Source organism: Schistocerca nitens, chromosome 1 (genome assembly GCF_023898315.1).
Source record: "Schistocerca nitens isolate TAMUIC-IGC-003100 chromosome 1, iqSchNite1.1, whole genome shotgun sequence".
NCBI classification, from domain to species: Eukaryota; Metazoa; Arthropoda; class Insecta; order Orthoptera; family Acrididae; genus Schistocerca; species Schistocerca nitens.
The window spans coordinates 114348987-114376094 of record NC_064614.1 but is presented as its reverse complement, the minus strand read 5'-3'; the positions used below and the strand labels follow the sequence as shown (position 1 = coordinate 114376094).

The 27108-nt window shown below is 41.2% G+C and overlaps 1 protein-coding gene across 1 annotated transcript in view; it reads left to right on the top strand.

Moving 5' to 3' along the window:
• The first annotated feature begins 9945 nt into the window (after positions 1–9945).
• Positions 9946–27108, top strand: part of LOC126242117 (dentin sialophosphoprotein-like) — a 162970-nt gene continuing 145807 nt past the window's right edge. Inside the window, exon 1 of the mRNA XM_049948063.1 lies at positions 9946–10044. Coding sequence (XP_049804020.1) covers positions 10000–10044 — 45 coding nt within the window. The 5' untranslated portion in view covers positions 9946–9999. The remainder of the gene's footprint in view (positions 10045–27108) is intronic.

Here is a 27108-nt window from a genome sequence, read left to right as displayed (position 1 = left end):
AACAAATTGCAAAACGATTTAGAAAGGATATCTATATGGTGCGAAAAATTGGTCTCGCGGATCTAGGCGCGCAGTCCGGAACCGTGCGACTGCTACGGTCGCAGGTTCGAATCCTGCCTCGGGCATGGATGTGTGTGATGTCCTTAGGTTAGTTAGGTTTAAGTAGTTCTAAGTTCTAGGGTACTTATGACCACAGCAGTTGAGTCCCATAGTGCTCAGAGCCATTTGAACCATTTTTTTGGTGCGAAAATTGGCAGTTGGCGCTAAAATGAATCCGTTAAACACCGGTTACACGATAAGTCAGTCAAATCTAAAGGCCGTAAATTCAACTAAATAACTAGGAATTACAGTTACGAGCAATTTAAGTTAGGTAGAACACATAGAGTCCGCAGCTCGTGGTCGTACGGTAGCGTTCTCGCTTCCCACACCCAGGTTCCCGGGTTCGATTCCCGGTGGGGTCAGGGATTTTCTCTGCCTCGTGATGACTGGGTGTTGTGTGACGTCCTTAGGTTGGTTAGGTTTAAGTAGTTCTAAGTTCTAGTGGACTGATGACCATCGATGTTAAGTCCCATAGTGCTCAGAGCCATTTGAACCATTTTTAGAATACTTAGAAAATGTTATGGGGAAGGCGAACCAAAGATTGCGTTTTATTAGCAGAACACTTAGAAGATGCAACAGATCTGGTAAAGAGACTGCTTACACTACGCCTGTCCGTCCCCTTTTAGAGTACTGCTCCGCGTTGTGGGGTCCTTTCCAGATAGGATTACCGGAGGACATCGAGAAAGTTCAAAGAAGAGAAGCAAGTTTTGTATTATCGAGAAATATGGGAGAGAGTGTCACTGACATGATTTGGGATGAACATCATTGAAACTAAGTCGATTTTCGTTGCTGCGAGATCTTATCACGAAATTTCAACAGCCAACTTTCTCCTCTGAATACGTAAATATTTTGTTGACGCCGACCTATATAGTGAGAAATGATCATCGTAACAAAACAGAGGAAATCAATTTTGCATGGAAAGATAGAGGTTCGTTTTTTGCACGGGCTGTTCGAGGTTAGAATAATAGAGAATTCATGTGAAGGTGGCTCGATGAACCCTCTGCCGGGCGCTTACGTGTGATTTGCAGAGTATCCATGTAGATATAGATGTAGATGATCTTTCTCCGCAACGTCCGACTCCATCACATTCACTTTTCGCCACAATTACGCAACGGCTTTGAGAAAGGGTTCGTGTACCTTCAGCAGGCGTGACTGTGATGCTCAAAGGACACGCCACACACCCGAATTGGAAGAGGCAGTACTGCATCACATTGAAGGGAACCCGTCAAAGAGTGCACGAGCAATGTGTTATGAGCGGAATAGTAACACAAGTGATTTAGTAGATCACCCCTAATCATTAACTTGTAAAAATGGTCGCGTTACCAACATGTTTTCAAGTGGTTGTAGCACGGGAGGTTTACGTTTACGGATTCCAGTCTTAAAATATTATCCACTCACTCCGCTCTACAACTCCTAGAGGTATGTAAAAAATTTCGAAACACCCTGTACACTACTAAACGGCTAATCACCTACTCCGAGTTAAGTTTGCCAATTTGACGGCTTCGAGGGGCAACAAACATTTGGTTTTGAGTATTTCATACAATTGTTGTCTAAAGTTAAAAATTTAAAATGTATTTCACTAAGAGGTATAATACTACGTTAAAGGTTTGACATACTAAGTCAGGTATTAAAGTTACAAACTGTACACATGTCTTGAGGAAATCTAACTCACGGTTCGGAAATTACCCATACTGTCATACAATGAAGGCTTTCACGACCGGATGGTACTGTTGTTGATAATTCTTCCGGGTTATATGGCCGTGGTCCATGGAATTCTTCTATTCCTAACGTTTCGTCCACTACTACGTTGGACATCTTCAGAGGTATGGCTGGTCCTGCTGCAGTCAGTCGGCAGGACTCAGCAGGACCAGCCATACCTCTGAAGATGTCCAACGTAGTAGTGGACGAAACGTTAGGAATAGAAGAATTCCATGGACCACGGCCATATAACCCGGAAGAATTATCAACAGCAGTACCCATACTGTATTTATCTAATATTTTAGAATGAGAGCACTCGGTGACTTACAACGAACTTTCCGCATAATTTCAAACATTTTCGAAACCTTTTGTCGCTGACACACTCCAACAAAGTAACGAAAAGAAAAAAGTTGTTGCTTAATACGCTTTCGCTCTTTATGTGGCAAAACGTCGGATCAGGCATGATGTTTTAACTTACTACTTCATTACTACTAATTCTATTCAAACAAATTTTGTAAAAAAGTTTGTAAATTTGTGGTAAGATCTTATGGAACCAAACTGCTTAGGTCATCGGTCCCTAATCTTACACACTACTTAATCAAGCTTAAACTAACTTACGCTATGAACAACACACACATCCATTCCCGAGGGAGGACTCGAACCTCCGACGGGGGAAAACCAAATTTTGCAGAGAGTCTCCACATACACCTTTGTACTAGGTGCCGGCCGAAGTGGCCGTGCGGTTAAAGGCGCTGCAGTCTGGAACCGCAAGACCACTACGGTCGCAGGTTCGAATCCTGCCTCGGGCATGGATGTTTGTGATGTCCTTAGGTTAGTTAGGTTTAACTAGTTCTAAGTTCTAGGGGACTAATGACCTCAGCAGTTGAGTCCCATAGTGCTCAGAGCCATTTGAACCATTTTTTGTACTAGGTACAAAATTACTCTGAGTTGGCAAAAGTCATGGAATACATTCTAACGTCGTGTCGGACCTCTTTTTACCCAGCGTAGTGCAGCAACTCGACATGACGTGGACTCCACTAGTCGCTGTACGCCCCCTACAGAAATATTGAGGATGTTGCCTCTATACCCTTTCACAACTGCGACAGTTTTGCCGGTGCAGGATTTTCTTGTCGACCTGACCTTTCGATTATGTCCCATGTCGGGTGATCTTGGTGGCCAAATCGTTCGCTCGAACTGTCCCGAATGTTCATCAAACCAGTCGCGAACTATTGTGGCTCAGTGACATGGTCCACTGTGTTTCATAAAAACTCCATCGCTCTTGAATAGCTGCAAATGGTCTCCAAGTAGCAGAACATGGCGATTTCCAGTCAATGGTCGGTTCATTTGCACCAGAGGATCCAGTCCATTCCATGTAAAAGCAGTCCACATCATTATGGAGCCACCACCACCTTGCACAGTGCCTTGTTGACAACTTGGGCCCATGGCTTCGTGATGTCTGCGCCACATTCGAACCCTGTCACCAGCTTTTACCAACTACAATTGGGACCCATCTGACGAGGCCACGGTTTTCCAGTCGACTATGGTCCAAAGAATATGGTGACGAGCCCAGGAGAGGCGCTGCAGGCGATGTCGTGCTGTTAGCAGAGGCACAATGTCCTAGCAGATACGTTCGTCGTACGTCCCACATTGAGTTCTGCGTTTGTTTCACGCAGCGTTGCTTGTCTGTTAGCACTGACGACTTAACGCTAACGCCACTGCTCCCGGTGATTAAGTGAAGGCAGTCGGCCTCTGCGTTGTCCGTGGTGAGAGGCAATGCCTGAAGCTTGGTATTCTCGGCACACTCCTCATACAACGGATGTCGGAATATTGAGTTCCCTAACGATTTTCGAAGTGAATGTCCCATGCGTCCAACTCCAACTATCATTTCGCGTTCAAGGTATTTTAATTCCCGTCGTGTGGCCAAAACCACGTCGGACATCTTTTCACATCATGGACATGAGTACAAACGACAGTTTCGCCAATACACTGCCCTTTTATACCTTTTGTACGCTATCTGTACGAGGTGCGGCTAGAAAAAAACCGGACTGATGCTGGAAAAAACATTTATTTACAATTTTTTACAATTTCATGTTATCTCCTTCAATGTACTCTCCTCCTCGGTCTCTACACCGCTCCATACGAATTTTCCACTGTTCATAGCAATGCTGCAGATCATTTCCGGTAAGTCCATACATTACTTCCGTCGCTTTTTCTTTTACTGCTTCAACAGTCTCAAATCTAGTTCCTTTCAAAGCTGACTTGACTTTAGGGAAAAGAAAAAAGTCACAGGGGGCCAAATCAGGTGAGTAGGGTGGATGATCTAAGATGGGAATGTTATGTTTTGCCAAAAACGTCTTCACTGACAACGCACTGTGAGCTGGGGCATTGTCTTGGTGAAGGATCCATGACTTTTTTCTCCACAAATCGTTCCGTTTTCTCCGTACTCGCTCACGTAGGGTAGCCAGGACGCTAATGTAGTAATGCTGATTCACTGTTTGTCCCTCTGGTACCCAATCAATGTGCACAAACCCTTTGATGTCAAAAAAAAAAAACAATCATCATTGGCTTGAATTTCGATTTTGACATTCTTGCTTTTTTTTGTCGTGGAGAACCAGGAGTTTTCCAATGCATCGATTGGCGTTTAGTTTCGGGATCGTAAGTAAAAAACCACGATTCATCGCAAGTAATAACATTTTGTAAGAAGGTGGGATCACTTTCAATGTTTTCCAGGATGTCAGAACAAATCATTCTTCGGCGTTCCTTCTGTTCAATTGTGAGACACTTTGGAACCATTTTTGAACACACTTTGTTCATGTTGAAACTTTCATGAAGAATCTGCCTAACACTTTCCTTGTCAACTCCTGTTAACTCAGACACTGCTCTGATTGTTAAACGGCGATCTTGTCGAACAAGTTTACCGATTTTTTCAATGTTTGCATCAGTTTTTGCTGACAATGGTCTGCCAGTGCGAGTGTCATCACTGGTGTCTTCGCGGCCATCTTTAAATCGTTTAAACCACTCAAACACTTGTGTTCGCGATAAGCAATCATCGCCGTACACTTGTTGTAACATTACAAACGTTTCACTTGCAGATTTTCCTAGTTTGAAACAAAATTTGATGTTAACACGCTGTTCTTTCTGTACACTCAACATTTTCCGACGCACAGACAAAACGTCAACTACTTAAAACAGACGCCACGGGCAGACTGAGTGCAGGAGGCAGATGAAACTCGAGCAGTAGGCGGAGCGAGAGTCCCGTGACAGGCCACGCGACTTTCAGCCTTATTGCATTCGTTTTATTGTTTCACCAGTACTAGTCCGGTTTTTTTCTAGCCACACCTCGTATATGCGCATATTGCTATCTCATAACTTATGTCATCTCAGTCATCGTGCGACTCGCGGTTCAGGGAATATAATTTCATGAACATTGACATGCGTGAAATGATTGTTTCATAAATAGTTCCATTCTTGAAGCAAACGGGGTGGAGTGGGAGAGGGTGGGGGTTGCTGGTCTTGCAACTATTTGATCCATTGACGTTGCGGATACATTTGGGGTGTTCATAAAATTTCAGTTATCACCTAAACAAATTATGTAGGAAGTTATAGGCGGTTAAGTTTTTGTTCGTTTCCAGACACTTGTCCACAGCGCCGCCGCACAGTAGCATATCGATATCCAGATCCAGATGCCTTTTTTACCTATCTGGATACACCTGAGACAGCACTGTGACACCGAGATGCCAGTGTGTTCCAGCAGTGCAGACATGTTGAGGAGCTTCGAGTAATATGAAGTAAAATTTACATTTGTCAGCGTATTTTATAATCGGAATGACTAAAATGACTAAAACCAAAACGAATAGAGAATGCAACTTATTTTGATAAGTTACAGCTAATGAAAAATTAATTTGCTTCAATTCTTCTGATTGAAAATAGAAAAAAATAAAAGAAGTGTCAAATGACAGGTAGTGTGAAATAGTCGAATAATATGCAATAGAGGGTTGAAAATATTGATAAATTACATTTGGCAAAAAAACGACATAATGAATCTTAGGAAATACATTACGTGTAATCCATGTCACAGTTTAGAGAGATGACTTATCTTATTTCAGTTGCAGTTCACAAATATAATTTTCGTTCTCTGAACCATTACAGTACAGTTGGGTAACATTGTATCCAGAATTCTTCTTGCTTATCTTCATAAAATTTTCCGTCGTATAACAAGAGTAACTGAGCATCGTTGTCTTCCCGTACAGCAGATGGTACGATACATCAGAACTGAAAGATTCATCATCGCCTTTTCAATCATCCTTAAAAGTAAACTGTAATTTCTTGAAGAGTTTTTCTCTCTTCTTTTGTTGGGAGGTTTCTGGTCCTTACGTTTCTATTTTTCGCCCTTAGAACCTTTGATGTTTCTGGGCTGTTGGTTAGCTCTTGGTTCGACCTCTAATTGACTTCTGTGTGAAGATTGGCTCAGTATAAATGATGTCCTCGCTTTTCTACCTCTATTGGAGGTCTTCTATTTTGATGTAGTGATACTCGCTATGTTCCTTTCGATGAACCAGGATCAAGTGCATAGGAACTCTTAGGTATTCCGCATAGGCTGACAGGTTGATTTGGAAAAATATTGAAAGTAGTCTTTCTCTCACTTAAAAAAATATCGTCAACTCAGAAACGGCCATTGCATAATAAACTAATACTGTTTGATAATGCTTTGCATTTACCGTCAATGTCTAGGATACACATCTAACAGTTGACATAATTTTCTGAGAACTTACCTTCAGACGTCTCATAAAAAACACAAAGGTTTTAAACAGTGAAGAAAGCAATGCCGGCAAACGGTTGATACTCACTACAGAACATCATATATTAGCCCTCAGAAATACTGTACGATATTCCTATGAGGCAGCAGCGCCTAATAGAGGAAATACTTCGGTATTCCACATTGTTCGATTCCTTCACAACAGCCGAAACTCCTCTAGCTGCTAATAAACAAAAACCTTAATACGGTGACTTGATTATTTTTTTCTAGGAGATATTAAACTTTGTGGCTGCCCGTCGTAGTAAGATTCGTTCAAGGTAGGAAAAAGACAGCATCACCCAGTCAAAACAGTCATAACTTTTTAAAACATCTCGTGAGATTTCTGCTCGAGAAATATGGCTTCACTTTACAGCGATACACAGGGTCTATCAAAAGCTTTACCACATGGCGTTGTGGTTGGTGGATGGGTAGGCTACTTCGCTAACAAAAAAAAAAAAAAAAATGTTTGCGAGCTAGCGTCTTGGAAGTGTGGAGATAGGTGTACAGTTTGGATCACACCAGTTAGACAAGGAGTAAAAGGAGTAAAAGGAGAAAATGTAAATTGTAATCGCTTTTAGACTTTTGACGTGCTAGAGCCTCCGAAACGCGAGTGACAGAAACCAACACTGACAAACAGCAGAGGTCATACTGTGTTCACTGTGAGGGCGGAAATTTTACCAATGGTTTTGGTTCATTAGTTACATGACACATACAGCTCTCCACACTCTTACGTAGACAACCACCGAGCACGGCACTGTCATGTTGCGTAGTTTCATACTCATGCTCATAAATTAAGGATAATTGCAGAATATGGTGCCACATACTGTGGCACTACACAAAACTGGCGCTAATAGCACAGGCACATGGGGAACACACACGACACGGATCTGTAAGTCATTGGTGTTGGTGCTAAGTTGAGAAAACCGTCCCGAAACACATGTGCTACAAAACGCCACTGTTTACTGCGCATGTAAGCCGACATCAATATGGGATTACCATGCACGCGTACACAGGCCACACAATGGGTTGGCATACTCTGGATCAGGAGGTCGAGCAGCTGCTGGGGTACAGCCTCCCATTCCTGCACCAGTACCTGTCAGAGCTCCTGAAGTGTAGGGGTTTGAAGTCGTGCAGCGATACGTCGACCGAGAGCATCCCAGACGTGCTCTATGGGGTTTAGGTCTGGAGAACAGGCAGGCCACTCCATTCGACTGATATCTTCTGTTTCAAGGTACTCTTCCACGATGGCAGCTCGGTGGGGCCGTGCGTTATCATCCATGAGGAGGAAGGTGAGACCCACTGCACCCCTGAAAAGGCGGACACACTGGTGCAAAATGAAGTCCCGATATACCTGACCTGTTACAGTTCCTCTGTCAAAGACATGCAGGGGTGCACGTGAACCAATCATAATCGCACCCCACCCCATCAAACCACGACCTCGATACACGTCCCTTTCAAGGACATTAAGGGGTTGGTATCTGGTTCCTGGTTCACGCCAGATGAAAACCCGGCGAGAATCAATGCTGAGACTATACCTGGACTCGTCCGTGAACATAACATGGGACCACTGTTCCAATGCCCATGTACTGTGTTCTTGACACCAGGCTTTACGAGCTCTCCTGCAGGTCTCCGGGCGAATAAACCATATCTGTTCAGTCGTCTGTAGACTATGTGTCTGGAGACAACTGTTCCCGTGGCTGCGTTAAGGTCCTGAGCAAGGCTACCTGCAGTATTCCGTGGCCGTCTGCGGACACTGATGGTGAGATATCGGTCTTCTTGTGGTGTTGTACACTGTGGACGTGCCGTACTGTAGCTCCTGGACACGTTTCCTGTCTGATGGAATCGTTACCGTAATCTTGAGATATTGTGGCACACAGAGGGCCCATGCTACCACCTATTGTGTTTGACCAGCCTCCAGTCGCCCTAGTATTGTACCCCTCATAACGTTATTGATATGTGTTCTTTGTGCCATTTTCAACACAGAGTCACGATTAGCACGTCTGTAAACTTCTGCACACTTACTCGCTGCACCGTACTCCGACATGCACCAACACACCTCTGCGTATGTGGACTGCTGCACAGCGCCACCGTGCGGCGACCGCAGGTCATATGCACCACATATTCATACCCCGAGGTGATTTAAACCAGCAAACCGCCCACCAGAACATTGTTTCACCATGTTTCAGCATTATCCTTAATTTATGAGCATGAGTGAAGTTTTCAGTCATTCGTGTGTATATAGGAAAACAGGAATAAACAATGGTGGTCGTGTACAGAACTGCAGAATTCACTGGCATGCTTCTCCTGTACAGGAAGCCCACAAGGAATGAAAGAGAGGCTTGAAGAACGTTAACCCTAAGACGTCACCCAGCCCACACCTATTTGCAAGACTGCAGAGAAAGAGGCAGCTTACGTCGTAACAATTACCAGATTGGAGGCCCACGGACACGCAGTACACCAGAATTTAAAGAAGCTGTATGTCAGCGTTTTGCAGAGCAACCTTCTTCGAGCACCCGAAGTGTCGCACATACCAATGGTATGAACCACATGGGGGTGTGCTCCAGAAGCGCTCATGCGTTGGCTCAGGATATCGTTCACCGTCGTGTCAGCTTTTGCCGCTGCCTGAACAAAGGTGGCAGGACCTTCACATCCGAGGCCATCAACATCACTTTATCAACGTATGGTCAGGTCTCATTGATGACCATGTCATAGGTCCATACCTTATGCCCATGGATGTTGATGGTCCCAGGTTGTTGGACGTGGTTGATTGATGGTTGATGTATGTGCCATGTGGTTCCACACTTCGACAGTGTGGTATGTGGCCAATAGAATGACACCTTTGGCAACAGATGGATTGGACGTGGAGGTCCAATAGCCTGGTCTCGTTGTTCACCGGCCCTGACGCACAACTACAAGCAGCAGCTAGAGTCATCCGTGGTATGCTGGGAATCTTTCCAAGGGTTTGTCAAGACATCATCAGGCGATACGCAAAATGTATCGAAGATTGTGGCGCTCGCATTGAGCACCCTTTGTAAGTGACAAGTAATGTACAATTTCTCCTTTACTCCTTGCCTAGCTTGTGTGGCCCAAATTGCCTACATCCTCCTCCACATTTCAGAGACGAGTTTTGGAACGTACGTTTGTTAGCACACGCCTTGTAACATACCTTGTGACACACCCTGTAGAGCGTGCACGCCCGCAGAGAGTGGCGCCAGTTTCTCGCTCGGCCGCGCCAGTGCCTTACACCTGTTGTCACGGGCTGGGCGGGGCGCGGCGCGCTGCCGCCACGGCCTTGCGCCAGAGCGGAGCAGGGACCGCGGCTAGTGGAGCGCGACGCCTGCGGCGGCCGCCGCGGGTCCACAGCCGGCGGCAGTCCGCAGTCCGCACAGTGTCGCAGGGCCGCCAACATGACGTCGCCGCCGCTGCTGCTGCTGCTGTTGCCGTTACCCTGGGTGAGTCGCACAGGCGCTCGAGGACCAGACTCTAAGACAAAAAATTACATCAGTAAGACGCGCCCATTTTGCCAAAAACAAAGCCGTTAGTTATAGTCGGTACATGTTTCAACATTGTACTCCATTATCAGTAGATGTTTAACACCTTAAGTGCTTCACTGTACCTCAGGAACCTGTAATGGCTTGTACCGTAAACAGAGAATAGTGATATTAAAGCAACAATGGTATACACATCGTTTGATTATCCGTATATTAGTTAGGTATACAATATTCTCTTTGTGCAGGATGGTACTATAACTTTTTTGTTAAAGGATCGATTTCGGGAATCCCATTCCTATTTTCAGGTGCCACTGTCAAAAAATCAAATTACTTCAGGGCTTATGCCGGATGATCAAAAAGTCAGCATAAATTTGAAAACTGAATAAATCACGGAATAATGTAGATAGAGACCCATCCTTGGCATGACGTGGTTTTATTAGAACCAAAAAATACAAACGTTCAAAAAATGTCCGACAGATGGCGCTTCATCTGATCAGAATAGAAATAATTAGCATAACAAAGTAAGACAAAGCAAAGATGATGTTATTTACAGGAAATGCTCAATATGTCCACCATCATTCCTCAACAATAGCTGTAGTCGAGGAATAATGTTGTGAACAGTACTCCAAAGCATGTACGGAGCTATGGTGAGGCATTGGCGTCGGGTGTTGTCTTTCAACATCCCTAGAGATGTCGGTCGATCACGATAGACTTACGACTTCAGGTAACCCCAAAGCCAATAATCGCACGGACTGAGGTCTGGGGACCTGGGAGGCCAAGCATGACGAAAGTGGCGGCTGAGCACACGATCATCACCAAACGACGCGCGCAGGAGATATTTCACGCGTCTGGCAATACTTTGTTTTTTTTGTTGTTGTTGTTCTAATAAAACCCCATGTCATTCCAAGCATGTGTGTAAATTTTTACCTCTCTATCTACATTATTCCGTCTTTTATTAAGTTTTCAAATTTATACTGACTTTTTGATCACCCGGTACAACAGATCTCCATATTGAACACAAGGGGATATTAATAACAAAGGACAACACATGTCCCATGGCATACGTAGTCAGAGCGTGAAATAAGATGAATGTTCACCTGCGAGACGTCGTACGATAACACAGAAGTTGCTAAAACCACTACAGTAATCTCTTTTTACGCACGGTGTAATAATTCATAGCTACTGAAAAATACTAATAGAATCGTTCCTCTTAAGTTTTAAACATGATCATGTAATGTACGATGGCTATTCGGAAAGTAAGGAACGATAGGACGCCGAAATGGAAACCACAGTGAAAATCAAAACTGTTTTTAGACTCAATTTTTCACTCTGCAGCGGAGTGTACGCTGAAATGAAACTTCCTGGCAGATTAAAATTATGTGCCAGACCGAGACTCGAACTCGGGACCTTTGCCTTTCGCGGGCAACTGCTCTACCAACTGAGCTACCCAAGCACGACTCACGCCCCTTCCTCACAGGTTTAATTCCGCCAGTTCCTAGTCTCCTACATTCCAAACTTCACAGAAGCTCTCCTGGCGAAATTAAACCTGTGAGGACGGGGCGTGGGTCATGTTTGGGTAGCTCAGTTGGTAGAGCATTTGCCCGCAAAAGGCAAAGGTCCCGAGTGCGAGTCTCGGTCCGGCACACAGTTTTAATCTGCCAGGAAGTTTCAAAACTTTTTTATGTGCAACAGTTACCTACAACTTACAGCTACTTGTCTCCATAGTCGCCGATCCGACTTAGACGTTTGTCGTAGCGTTGTACCAACTTTCCAGTACCCTCGTTATAGAAGGCAGCCGCCAGTGCTTTCCGCCAAATCTCTACGCTGGCCTACAGCTCGTTGTCTGTGCCAAAACGTTGTCTTCATAGCCAGCGGTTCATGTGAGCAGAGATGAAACTCAGGGGGAGACAAGTACCGGCATTATTGTGGGTAATCAAACATTTCCAATTGAAAACGATGCAGGAGCATCTTCACTGCCCCTGCAGAATGCGGCTGAGAATTGTCTTGAAGAAGAAACCGCATGACAGTTATGTAGTGCTGGCTGTACAGCTTGAGGAAAAATTTCTCACCAGGCCCTCGTACTTGGCGGGAGACACTATTGTTCTAGGTACCTGTCTCTGTTCCCTGTGTGCCCAGAACTAAAAAGAACGACGTAACGCGATCGACGGGCATACTAGAGACACTGCCCAACACACCTGTGCAAAACTTCATCGGATTTTCTCTGTGGATTCCATTTCGCGACCGATCTTTCCTTACTTTCCGAATAACCCTCGTATATGACCAACTCTTCACTCGAAACTGAGGAATATTTACAGTGAGAATTCCTCTGTAAAACATAACCATTTGCAATTGAAACCCATTACAATAAAACTAAGTGAACATAATTCTGAAAAGGTGTCGAAACATAACAAAATACTCTTCTGCACCCCTGGCCCGCGTAAAGCTCTTTGCCGTCATTGTACGGTGATAGTTACCACGTAATGTAGAAATTACTATCGTATTAATATTTTCTTCTATGACTATGCATTATTACATCCTGGATCAAACATCTGTTGTATTATGCACATTCTCACAGGCGAACATTCGCTAACTTTACACTTTAACTATGCAGACAATGGGGTATAACGTAGATTCTCATCATACAGGGTGATTAAAAAAGAATACCACAACTTTGGGAATTTAAAACTCTGCAACGACAAAAGGCAGAGCTAAGCACTATCTGTCGGCGAATTAAGGGAGCTATAAAGTTTCATTTAGTTGTATATTTGTTCGCTTGAGGCGCTGTTGACGAGGCGTCAGCGTCAGTTAATGCTAAGATGGCGACCGCTCAACAGAAAGTACGGCAGAAGTGAATCGACGACAGTTATTCAGCGTGCATTTCGAACGAAGTATGGTGTTAAACCTCCTGATAGGTGGTTTATTAAACGTTGGTATAAACAGTTTACAGAGAACTACCCGAGGCGATGGATCGGCCGCCAGGCAGCCCGTGACAGAGCATTTCATCACTGGCCTCCAAGAAGCCCTGATCTTACCCCCTGCGATTTTTTCTTATGGGGGTATGTTAAGGATATGGTGTTTCGGCCACCTCTCCCAGCCACCATTGATGATTTGAAACGAGAAATAACAGCAGCTATCCAAACTGTTACGCCTGATATGCTACAGAGAGTGTGGAACGAGTTGGAGTATCGGGTTGATTGCTCGTGTGTCTGGAGGGGGCCATATTGAACATCTCTGAACTTGTTTTTGAGTGAAAAAAAACCTTTTTAAATACTCTTTGTAATGATGTATAACAGAAGGTTATATTATGTTTCTTTCATTAAATACACATTTTTAAAGTTGTGGTATTCTTTTTGAATCACCCTGTATTTCAGCGTCCTTTCAGGTTAATACTCATTTGTATTCAGTATATATGTTTGCAGTATATGCATTGATGTAATTTTTGTAAAAGTTTTACTGTGTGTACAGGTGCCTCTGAAGATGCAAATGGAGTTCACGAAATTGATATCTAATAAAAAAAGTTATAAAACCGTCCTGCAGCCCGAAGCTATTTCATTTATAACTGCTAATAAGAGGAGCTTATTTACTGGCTCTCTTCAATTTCTTCGATACTTACATAATTTGAAACTCAGTGCACTGGCATCAATATTCTAAACCAGTATGACACTATTCTTAAACAAACTGGAAAAGTCGCCTTTGAAGATTGGAAGATTTCTGATAAAAAAGTGACAAGACACAAAAGTATCCTGATCGTAAAATCATTGATTAGACGCTCGCAAGTGGAAACTTTTTTTACTTTTATTTAAAATCTATATTTATTATCAAATAGAAATACTAATTAACAAATATCTATATTCTACAGGCTAATGCTCTGTCAATGCAACATAATAAAATACTCTACTGCACCCCTGGCCCGCGTAAAGCGTTGGCTGTTCGTTTCAGTTCCATGTAATTGCCAAATCTTATTCCCTTTTTGATATTTTCCAAATACTTCTCCCTAGACCATTCTCTTCCTTTCTTTTCCAGAAATTTCGCATCAAGAATGTATGTGATGAAGTTTTCTATAAATTTTATTTTCCTCGTTCTCATTTCCTTTAACAGTTTTCTCCCTTCGTTGACTTCACTTAAGACTTTCAGGTTGTTTTTCCCCGTGAAGTTCGTTCTTGTCTTTTTGCATCATATCCACATTTAAGCATCTTCAATTCGATTCCTTTAAATTTAGCCATTCATAAATAATTTTGCAAAGAATTTTCTTGTGCTTGTTGGTTAATATGTTTTGTTTGTTTGTTTGTTTTGCCAATGCAATCCAACACAGTTCTTCTCTTCACTTATGCTAAGAATTTATTTTTCTCTGTAACTAAATCAGCAAGATAACAAGACTGGTTCACTTTATGACATCTGACGTCATCAATTTTTATATTGGTTATAATTTCTTCCGCATTTGTCCGTGTTACCATTACTTTCGTTTAAAGTTTTTTCACTTTTAATTTCCTTGGTTTAAGAGTATCTCATAGGGCTTCCAGCATTCTATTCATTTCTTTTCTGGAGTATTCAACTAATATGACATCATCAGTAAATCTGATATGATGTATCCATTCACGACTGACTTTTATTCAATTTTCTTCTTCATCATCATCTGAATAGCTTCCTCATCGCATAAATTAAACTAATACAGAGATAGCAGACATCCTTGTCTAATACTTTTCCAATCCTGGTCTCTTCCTCTGCGTTAGGACGTTTATTTTTTGTGCTTTAGTTCTGATACAAATACAGAATCATTGTTTTTAATAATATACTTTATTTTTTATTACTGATCACATGAAAAATGGATAGTATTTTTGAGGTATTTTGTACTGCCAAAGTGTCTTAGCTAGTCACTTTTTATCAGTCTGTTTATCACTACAGTGAATTACAAAAGCTCGTGTAACTGGTAAAATAATAAAAAAATAGTTTCTGATAACAATTTCTCACACCCTAATTCTCGCACTACAGATCACAGACGTAGAATGGAGAGCAAATTGCGTAAGAGCATTGAAGCCCTATAGCTATTGGCTGAGAGCGACAGCGCATGACAAGTAATTCGAGTTTGTGACATTGTGGTTAGCTCATGCTCAGACTTTTTGGGCGAAGATCTACACGTCATGTCAGGCAGGTAATTATTAACATTGCACACATTTTTCTGCAACAATGGATGGATTTACACAGTAGCCTCCTACACTTCCTCATAATGTGTTTAATTTCTTTGGTGTATCGTAACAGTTTTATCAGTTTCCATTTTTGACGTCTTGCCTGTTTACCAATTTCTCATCCAGTTTCTTTTTGCCAATTTCCAGATTTGTTGTCCTACCAGTTTGCCTATTGTACAGCCAATACTACCAATTTCAGCATTTGGTGCAACTCGACTTACAGACGACTAGCCTCAAATAGAGAGCTACAGCCCATGGTTGATAAATGCACGGAGATGAAAAAAGTCATGGGGTACCTCCTAATATCGTGTCGGAACTCCTTTTATCCGGCATAGTGGAGTAACTCGACGGGTCATGGACTCAACACGTCGTTGGAAGTTCCTGCAGAAATATTAAGCCATGGTGCCTCTATAGCACCCATAATTGCAAAAATGTTGCCGGTGCAGGATTTGTGCACGAACTGACCTTCCGATTATATCCTATGCGGAGCGATCTGAGTGGCCAGATCATTCGCTCGAATTGCCGACAATGTTTTTGATGCCTATCGCGAACAATTGTGGCTGAGTGACATGGCGCTTTGTCATCCATAAAAATTCCACCATTGTTTAGGGACATTGAGTCCACGCATAGCTGGAAGTGGTCTCCAAACAGCTGAACATATCTATTTCCAGTGAATGATAGTTCATTTTGACCAGAGGACCCAGTCCATTCCATGTGAACATAGCCCACACCATTATGGAGCCACCAGCAGCTTCCACAGCACCTTGCTGACGACTTGGGTCCATCGCTTCGTAGGGTCTGCGCGACACCCGAACCCTACCGTCAGCTCTTACCAACTAAGATAGGGACTCATCTGACCAGACCGTGGTTCTCCAGTCATCTATGGTCCAACCAATATGGCGACGAGCCCAGGAGAGGCGCTGATAGTAAAGGCACTCGCATCTGACGTCTATTGCCATACCTCATTTGCACCACATTTCATCGCGCTGTCCTAACGGGTACGATCGTCCTACGTCCCAATTGATTTCTGCCGTTATTGCAAGCAGAGTTGCTTGTCTGTTAGCACTGACAACTCTACGCAAACTTCACTGGATTCGGTCGTTAAGTGAAGATCGACAGCCACTACAACGTCCATGGTGGGAGATAATGCCTGAAATGTGGTACTCTCGGCACAGTCTTCACACTGTGGATCTCAGAGGATTGATTTTCATAACGATTTCAGAAACTGAATGTCACATGCATCTAGCCCCAACTACCATACAGGGTTCAAAGTATGTTAATTCCCGTAGTGCGTCCTGAATGACGTTGGACACCTTTTCACATACATTGTGTACACGATTCTGCCACCACCTGTATATGTGCATATTGCTATCCCATGAGTTTCGTCACCTTAGTATAATACAGGTACTTAGGACACTACATTAATTATTGATCAGAGCAACACATGATAACTTGACATAACACAACACTGACGACCAGTGGAGCTACACAGGCATAACACTGGTGACAAGTCTTCGTTACTCCCTCACCACATAATGCATACGTCGCATGCACCGTGTATACGCCAGTGCGGTGGCTTCAGATCGTTTGGATGCTTTTGGGCAAAAGTAAATTAATTTGTTATAACAAATACCCAAGCACTGAGCAAGTATGGAGAGCATATTTCTCGCAAATAGTAAGATCCCCCTTCATCTCTGACATACAGACAGTGAAGAAATTATGGCACTCCTGCAGTCCAATAACGAAAACTGAATTTGATCGAAGGGTCCTGGGCTGAACCGCTAAGCTTGCGCGCCATTACCCGACAGCACGATGACATCGACGAGCGCTCCCGTGACGAGCGGGGTCACATGGTAGTGGGGAGGGGGTGGATTGAGGGTGGTTTCGTAGGGCAGTAGCATGATGATGTCATAGGCTTGGTGCAGTTGTCCAGATGCGATGATGTCAGGATTCTGGGAATACTTATGCTGCTGTCAGAGAAATATAACAAGTACACCTGCCTGAGTACCTTAAGCTGGCTTCAGTGGTTCCGGAATGCTGATTCTGATGTCAGAGATTTTCGCCCAGAACGTTCAGTGACCTTATACTAACTGTCGTCTTCGAGCACTACATGCCCACTGAGAACCACTGATTGTATCATGGGGCGGACCAGATCAACTAGTACGGTCACGTAATCCCTGGCAATAATACGATCTTGATGTGTAACTATGGAATTCCACGATATGGCTGCCGAAATCATCGCCCTATTCCTGCCATATTTCACGCTGTGAACGTAAACCTTGACCAAAATTGAAAATAAAGTGAAACTAGACTCATCGGACCAAATATCTTTCTTCCATTGCTCCAGACTCCAAATTTTATGGCGTCGGTACAACATTTTCTGGTCACGAGCATTTGGATCACTGGTGAGTGGTTCTGTAATTTCAGCTCGCCCTGCAATTCGCTGCTTATGGAGCTCCCTTCCCCTGTCGTCCTCTTATTTTTGGCCACAATCCTCTTCGATGGCCGTCCGTCACGACCACTCAAAACACACTGTCGGCCGCGTTGTGACTTAGCAGTTGATGCACTTCCACTTCTCTGAATACAGTATAAATCCTCGATATGATGTCTCTTGAAACACCAAACACTTAGGCTACCTTGCTTATGGAAGCACTCACCATACGAGCACCAGTAATTTGCCCACGTGCGAATTCACTTAGGTCCGACATAATGCATTCACGTCTACACAGGACACTTATCTGATCACGACTGACACTTTTAACATATTGCAATTTTGCACGTTGTAGTTCGTGGTCAAATACAACAGCCCAAGCTACGGGTTTGGGTAGCATCAGCATTTCTGTTAAAGGAATAATTTTATCTTGGAACTCTTCCATTTGGTCCGTGTTTGCATAGAAAAACAGTAATATCGGAAATTGAGTCCGCCTTGATGCAAAACACCTTGTTAGACGTTTATTTCTTTTTTCTCCCAAACTAGTTTCGGCGAAAAATGTCACCATCATCAGTGGTTTTTTTAAGTCTTATTTATTGTATGTTACAGCATGTTTTAAGCAACTATTGTCGCTGTTTGCGACATATTTTCTGTGCGCTTTTTTTCTGTTGCCGTTTTTTACTTAGCACTTAGCACAAAGTGCAAAAGTTTTGTTTTTCCGTGTATAAAAGAAACTACATACCATCCAACGAACATGACATGATGTTCGCTAAGCAAAAAACGGCAACAGAAAAAAAGCGCACAGAAAATGTGTCGCAAACAGCGACAAGAATTGCTTAAAACATGCTGTAACATTCGATAAATAAGATTAAAAAAACCACTGATGACGGTGATATTTGTCGCTGAAACTAGTTCGGGAGAATAAAGAAATAAACGTATAACAAGGTGTTTTGCATCAAGGCGGACTCAACTTCTGATACTACTTTTACATGTGCAAGCATTCGTTTCTCGCGATGTTTCCTCTTTTTTTTTTCCTACCATTGCGTCACCAGTTCACCAGTCATGTCCGTATCAAGACACATTTGCACCACATCGGCCTTCACTTTCCTCTTCGTGTGCATGAGGTGAAGAGGAGGACACCAACCATATACTTTCGCTTGCTGTAATCAGACTGAACAGGCTATTGCCCTGTTACGAGATTTACATAGATCACCATACTGTAGAGGAAAAAGGTAAGCTAAAATAGCTCACAATAGTTTTGAAAACACCAGTTCATAAATAAGCTGTGCTTCCACTTGTTGGCGCATTTGTCACCGGAAACATCTTGTAAGCAAAACACACCTGTACTACTTAGTGCTGCTACACCAAATAGACAGACAAAAATCGATCCAGTTACAAAGACATGAAATCCCTCTACGATTAAAACAGAAATTTAGAAAATGTTGTGCCAGGAATGTGGTTCGTATTACATAGGCAAACACAGGAAGGTTTCTCTCTCTGCAAAAGACTAAAGGAACATCAAATACACTGAAAGTTACAGAAAATGGACTTCAACTTTGTGCAGTGTAATTTCTAAACCAGTCACTATTATTCTATAAATCTTCTAGTACTGTGCTCAGGACAGAAATGACACATATATTGAAGTATTCGATATTACATAAGCAGCAGAAGGACCATCCAGAACTACTACTGAATGACAAAAAAAATCGCTTTCTCTACCCTTTTGGATAGTACTAGAGTAATTAAAGGACTAGGCTGATCTTTCCCACTCTCTAACACACTCTTTGCTATTAAGCTATATAATTTGCACAATAAACTCTGTCCTTATATACTCTGAAAAGTACCGAAACCTTGACTCCCTGTTGTGTTGAAAGTAGTGCCTCATTTCCAGGACAGTGAGTACGACACTCTGTATTTAACTTCGACTCTAAGATGTTACTCCATCAATGTCTCACATCGTCATTTTATTGCTATTTTGGATATTATTAGATAGGAAAGTATTTCTGTTGCCTCTCATGGTTGTAGATTTACTGTTCTGTAGTATTCGAAATGGTATGAACAACATCTTTGAAAACTTAATACTAGAATATTGGTCTGGAACCCTAAACCTAAGAAGTATGCAATAGAAGGCTAAGAAAACAGCTAGAAGAAAAGAGTGTAATAATTCTGTGTTTCACAATAACCCAGAGACAACTGGATGAAAATACCAAGAATAGTTCAAAAATTTGATTATAGGCATCAGTCATTTCTTAATAGTCATCTGCAGAGAATGAGTGAATGCGATGAAAATGTTAAATGCTTACGAGAATTTAGCCCTTCCCAAAAAAAGTAATATAAGAAGTAATAGGTGGCGAAATTTTGGTGAAAGGATGAGTTCCAAGTCATGTTGTTGTTACAAGAGGATTGGCAGATGTTTACATCAAAAACAGACACAGAAATTCACCGGATTCAATTTCGTAAGAGGAAAGTGTTTACACACTCCTCTGCCGTGGACTCTTGCTACTGCAGTGCGCATGATAATCAATTCAACCAACGTAATATAACAAAAGCTTTTATGACTCATGGTGTGATCAATGTCATCCAGGTTTATGTTTTCCGTCATTTCCCTGAATCAGTCCAGGCAATTTTCGGGACGATTCCCCTTGTAACCTACCGCGTCCTAATCGGCCTGCTGGATTGCGATGTAACTGACCGTGATCGCATATGCGTAATGAAATTTTACAATGCGTAAGGTTATCGTTACCGAAGGAAAATAACACCGATTAGTTGGAGGAAAGTGTACAACAGACTCTTCTGAAGGAAGAATCTATTCTAAATTTAAGCAAAATACTGATGATAATTTTAAAACTGGTGGAATATAGTGCAATCGCTCACGAACCGCACAGGCGGAAAAATGGGTACCACGTAATATTTACTACAAGAATCACTGATAACACAAAAAAACACTGATTAGCTAAAAAAGGGATAATTAAACGGTCGACAGCTCGCTACGGCAAAGAATCTCGAGAATCTTGAGAAATGTAATGGCAAAGAACTTTAAGCAAATAATCACTGGCGTGTCAATAGAAGGTTATCAGGCTTTTCCACAGCACAACGGGTTCACGAGAAAATAAATGAATCAGAAAGCACTGAGTTTACAGTCATCATTCTGAAATACTAAATTTTGAAAGTAACGTTAAATGAAATTCCTGATTAAATAAATGACTGGCTTAACTTAACCTTTGTTATACAAAAAAATAAACTTTCAGTAACTACAGTGTAACGTAATGAAAAATTTAGAAAAGGGGAAGCAATTTACTTTTGATTATTGAAAGATTGAACTGAATTTACTTTCAGAGAATGAGCAACTGTTTTACTTTTAAAATAATACCAATAAAATATATAGCAAGCCAACAGACGTCACTCGCTGAGTTAAATACAGAATAAATGAAAATGTGCAATCTTAATTTGTGCTATATCTTTAGTTATTACTTTTGCCAGTGAGATTTTACTTTACTTTAAGTAGGATCTGTTATGCAACACAATAATCAACAGTTACTGCCGCAGAAAGTTTAGACTGAAACTGTATTTTTAGACACACTAACTGGCAGTAAATAGTTAATCGGTGATTGCATGGAAAGGAAACGGAGCCTGCTTGGTAATCATGTCTGAGGACAGTGACAACACAGGTGCCCTACAAGTTTTAACTATTGCAAGTTATTATTCAAGTTATTCATACTTTGTGAAAGAAATGTTGCTGGGCAAAGCCTCTACATTACTATGTTTGTCAGTTAACAGTCTTACGATGTTGTAGCTGTGCGGACGACGAGTAATGTAGCAGACTACAATGCTGAGTTACCGTTGTTGCTGCTCCTGCTGTTCGATTAGAACCCCGAGCCGTCTCCAGAGCCACGGATATTCATGAGACAGGCAGTAGTTGGATTTGCAGCTTCCTCCGCTGTCCACTCCTACCGTGGTTCAAAAATGGTTCAAATGGCTCTGAGCACTATGGGACTCAACTGCTGTGGTCATAAGTCCCCTAGAACTTAGAACTACTTAAACCTAACTAACCTAAGGACATCACACACATCCATGCCCGAGGCAGGATTCGAACCTGCGACCGTAGCAGTCGCACGGTTCCGGACTGCGCGCCTAGAACCGCGAGACCACCGCGGCCGGCCACTCCTACCGTACGCTCAATACTTGTGGATTAACGAATCACGCATGTCTACACTGGCACGAGCATAGCTGCACACCGCGTCGGCGGGAGTGCCAACAAACACTTCTGCACTCTTTAATGACTCAAGCTGCTCTTCTTCGTCTCTGCGACAGAGATTCGTTCTACGCAGAGATGAATAACGGCACAGCAACTGCCATTTTGGCGTTGCTATCGATACATTTCCGTAAAGTTCTCTTGGCTATTACCCAGCAATTTACAATATTTTCATTGTAATTACGATCAATTATATACAGTCTAAATAAAATACACTAGTACATCGATAACATATTAAATGTCTTTGTTATATAGCTTACAGCTTCAGAATCAAAAGTACAGTGCAAGCTATCAACGAATATTAAACGGCTAAAATTTTGGATGGTGCAGAAGGTATTTTATCTGCATTTTCGGTGTTACACCCTGAAACGCTCATTTCCTTCCCATCCTTGAAACATTCTGAATTTCTGCTCCGTCTCTAATGATCTCGATGTCGATGGTACATTAACCCCTAATCCTCCTTCCTTTTTTCGATGTGGACTGAGTTTCCACTTTAACAGCAGTACGAAGAGGAATTAGCTGCATCGGTATCCAAGTACTCAACAACCCATCATAATGTATTAACTGTTTTGAGGGTAATGAAAGGAAGGTTGTTATTGAATAAAACTTTTTTTGGCAATTCCTCCTATTCTATTGACAAGCATCATCTCAAAGAATCTCAAAATTTAAATATTAGGCTATATTTTATTTAATATTCCCATAGTAATGTAACAATAGTTTCTAAATCCAAGTTATTTCAGTAACTGCACTAATACTAAATCTACATCCATGACTTCTTTCAGCATCCCAACGACACATTCAACGAGACCCATGTAATAATATTCATGAAATGGCCGGGAGTGGGGGAGGGGGGTGGCGGGTAGAGTCTTACATGGAAGTATGAAACGAAATCGAAGCATCATCCAGATTCTACGAAAATTATTTAAAAGCGAATGGGATATCTGGAAGCTGTGAAGCCAGTATACACTCTTGCGGAATTGAAATTTTGGACATAGCTCAGAACTAGATGTCAATGCAATATCAACTCGCTTTCTTGTGGTTTCATCGGTAGAGGCGGGATTAGGACGAAAAAGTTCGTTGACTCCTGACATCTTTGCTGCCCTGCAGGATCAGCAAGCTATGCAGGTAGTATCAGATTGCTTTCCTGGCTTATATATAAAACTATTTAAGAAATATACTCTCATCAAAATGTTTAAAATTCTCTTATAAATTTTACACAAACAAGACTAAAAAGCACAAAATAATTATTTCAGTTCTATCGTTCTTTTAAAAAAGGAATCTTATGATGACTTTGAATGAATGTCTGAACTGTGGACTGGATACTAATCTCGAATTATCATGTAGCGTGTTGTAACTGCAAGCAGTGTGCTTACTGTGTATTATTGTACGCAGAACCTTATGCCAAGTGATTGGGCAATGCAACTCCCAATTCCAATAAAGAAATGCAGTCACTGCAAAATACATTAAGCCCCTTAGGCACTGAATCCTCTGGTCCTGTTCAGAACTGATAACTATGGTGCCTGTGCACATAACAAATAATTAAATTGTCTTACCTCTAAAACAGCAACAGTGGCGATATATTCTGGTCTCTCTCTTAAAAAAATATGAATGCTAGCTACAGGCTCGTCAGTGTGCAATGCTGGCCATAATACTTGAAATTCACATGAAATTCTTTTGGCTGATAAATGGGGTCATTTAAGAAAATCTGGCATCTTTGAAAAGTATTTAACCTGGACAGGGAGGTGGTACAGATTGTGGTGAATTAGAAACAATGATTTTTTTGTGAAATTGTATTGCAAGTTACGTTTGTGTCTGAAAAACATTCCACAACTGAATTTACATTGATCAAAAAAGGAATATATCATATTTACCAATTGGCCCATAAACATTGAGATTTTTACAGCAAGTATTATCTAACCTCATTAATCCAGCATAAATGCAAATCATCAGATTACATAATGTTCTGTTAACAAATCTTAAAAGCATTACAAAAGTGAAATATCCTACTAGCCTTTTTATCCATCAGTTTATGTACATTCTGGTGCTACTCAACAATTACAAATTATCATCCAACTCATCTATACTAATGTGCTGCAAAAAGAAAATCGTAATTTTTTAAAGTCTTTACCTTGCTTGCATGAAGACTTGTGCTTCCATGTTCTCGTAATTCCTACATTAATCTAACACTTCGTGGTTTAACAGAGCACACTATAAAAACTGCCTACACCATCCTATTTCACTCACAGACAGCTAACTACAACTATGAGACCAGTGTTCTCTTACTCAAACATTACAATCTCTGACCAGAAGCACTATCTTTGGCTCTGCGGTCAGAGACAAACATCGTTTATAAAATCATATACTAGTTTAATTTTAATTTACATTAATATTATTATCGTATTCGGGTGCCACATACAAGTGTGTCCCAGTAGACTCCTTTCACAGCCCTGCAGCGGGGTTTAACATATTTGGCACATATTTGGAAGTACCATGTACAACAAATGTGTGGTAAATTTATCTCATTACTTATAAGTAGAAACCTTGAGTAGTATAAAACCATTACAATATAGTCTGAAGGACCATTATAATGTAATATGTCATGATTGCAAAAAAATAATCTAACTGTATAACCTCATTTAATTTGAAATAATTGAGAGTGCTCAGGTGCACTAGTATTAATCATAATCTGGTTACAATATGAGTAAATTGTCCCATAAACAAGGTTGCTGACAAGTAAATCATCTAAAGCAAAATCAGTATACACTCCTAATCAGCAACATAATGGTATAGGATTGGACAAGGGAAAGGAAGAGTCGTGGATGGAGCCTATGAGCATGTTGAACTGACTACATCACAAAGTCTTTTTGTTTTGTGCAGGTTCAACAACTTAGTAGTGACCAATGTGGATTGTATTCAGTGTAGCAAGGCAACTGAACTCCTTATTATGTTCCTCAGTGATGTGCAGAGATACAAGAGGTACTGAGCAACAAATTACTTAACTTGTTGGTTACTTGAAATGTATACCACAAAGAAAATAACATTAACGAGATGAATTACCTCATATTATTGTATAAAGTAAGCATCTAAGACCAGAAAAACGTTTGAAAATGATTTCCTGGCATTGTGTTGTTCACGAAATCACTGCTACATTTTCTATTTTAAACAACTGTTGCATGCACACAACAGGAATTAAGAACAAGAAGCAATAGTATGCATTAGCTTACTAATCATTTTGAGGAATTCCTGACATTAAAGAGGGTAAACTTCCATAGTTACATATTTGACTCGATTCGAAATTAATTTTGTATGTTACATAACCTCTTCAATGTATTTGTAAATCAGGATAATTTTTACTGTTCCTACCCTGCTATTTCGCTTCAGACTATTTTCCCTCCAATAGTAGGTCAACTCCTATATACCATAGCTGGCAACTATCATAATTTCAGTAATGTGATGACCAGCATCATCACTGCTCTTCATAGTAGACATTTTTCTCAGATCCAGCGACACATATTGTCACTTATGTTGAAGTATGAATACCAGTAATAAATTGCTCCAATACCATGAAGAGAGATAGGAGACTGGATAATGGAATGTATGAAAAGGTAGCAAAGCTAAGGTAGTGGAACATGACCATTTCTACCTATGTGAACATCGAGAGATGTATCTGATCGCAAAAAGTTCAGCATCCTAATGCAATTACAGACTGGATGAAGCAACAATGCCTTACATAAGAGTGAATATGCAAAATTGAAAGTGAGTTGAGAATAAGAGAAAATCAATAAAAGTGGCATCAGGCTGCCAATTGGACGTAGAATAACCTAACATGACAGTGAACATCACTGGTTCATAACATCATACTATGGCTCTCAGTGGACTTGTATATACAATGATGTGACGCAATTACTTCAGAATACCTAACGGGTAAATCAATAATTGAATGGCTCAAGGTTGTCTTGTACTTGGAATACATGCAAATCTTTATATTTAAAATAATTGTATAGAAAGTATCAGAGTCTCGAAGTGGATTGCCTACAAACACAAATGCTGATCTTAATAGCTATAAAATGATTCTGGGGCATCAAGTGGCCTAGTACATGAAATACACACTGACCTTAATAACTAAAAATGTGACAGAAATCTTCTTTGTGGCCCACTGTGTCCTCGATTTGCATGAAATAAATGCTGACCTTAATAGCAAAAAAGGTGACAGAAAACATCTCTGTGGCTCAAGGTGGCTTAGTTTTACATAGCAAGAACATCAAAGCTGAGAAAGTATCACAAAATATTATTTACCTTTAACTTTATATGGCACTCAGAGGCCTATGCATAATTCATAATGAGAATACGTAACTTAACATGGCTTTTACAAGAACTAGTGCATAAGTAGCAGTATTATATAGAATTTTGGCTCTGTATGGCCTGTATGAGTCCATATTCGACAAACAGAATCATAGAATCAAAGTTCGGAATCATGTGTGTAAAGGCACAATATTTATAGGTTGTGTAGCACACTTGGGGCTTCATAAATTTCAGTCTAGTAAATAACCGATATCTCTAACAATGTGAATAGCTACAGGGAATGATATGGGAATGATTGATAAGGGCAGAACACTTTATCTGTAAAGAAAATGATTAACAGTCATTCGTGTTGAACCAAGAACTGTATTGGCCAAAGCAAAGAAAAAATGTGATTATAGTATAGGCAAGCATAAAGACAGGATCACTAAGTGCAATATAGCTTACTGACTAGGTAAATTTAACATATCACAGTAAATCATGAGATAAATATGCAAAGATGCGAATGAATTGCAGAAATAGTGGAACCTGGAAATGTGATTATTAACCTGAAAAAAAAAGGTAGTCATGTATGCTAACATAAGAAGGCAGTATCCCATGCAATCATGTAAGGAATGGTGAGAAATTTTCAGGTGCAAAGTTTCTGTGACAGTCTCCCACAAACATCTCCAATCATGTGGCACAAGTAAAGACAGATTTTCCTAGAAAGAAGTCAACATACACAAAATACATATTAACAATATCATTATACAAGAATCATCAATATATCAATATTATCCTCAGTATTGGAGAGCAGCTCAAGGCATGAACACTCATTAAACATCAATATTCCATCATGATTCCAAAAATCTGGTGCAGCA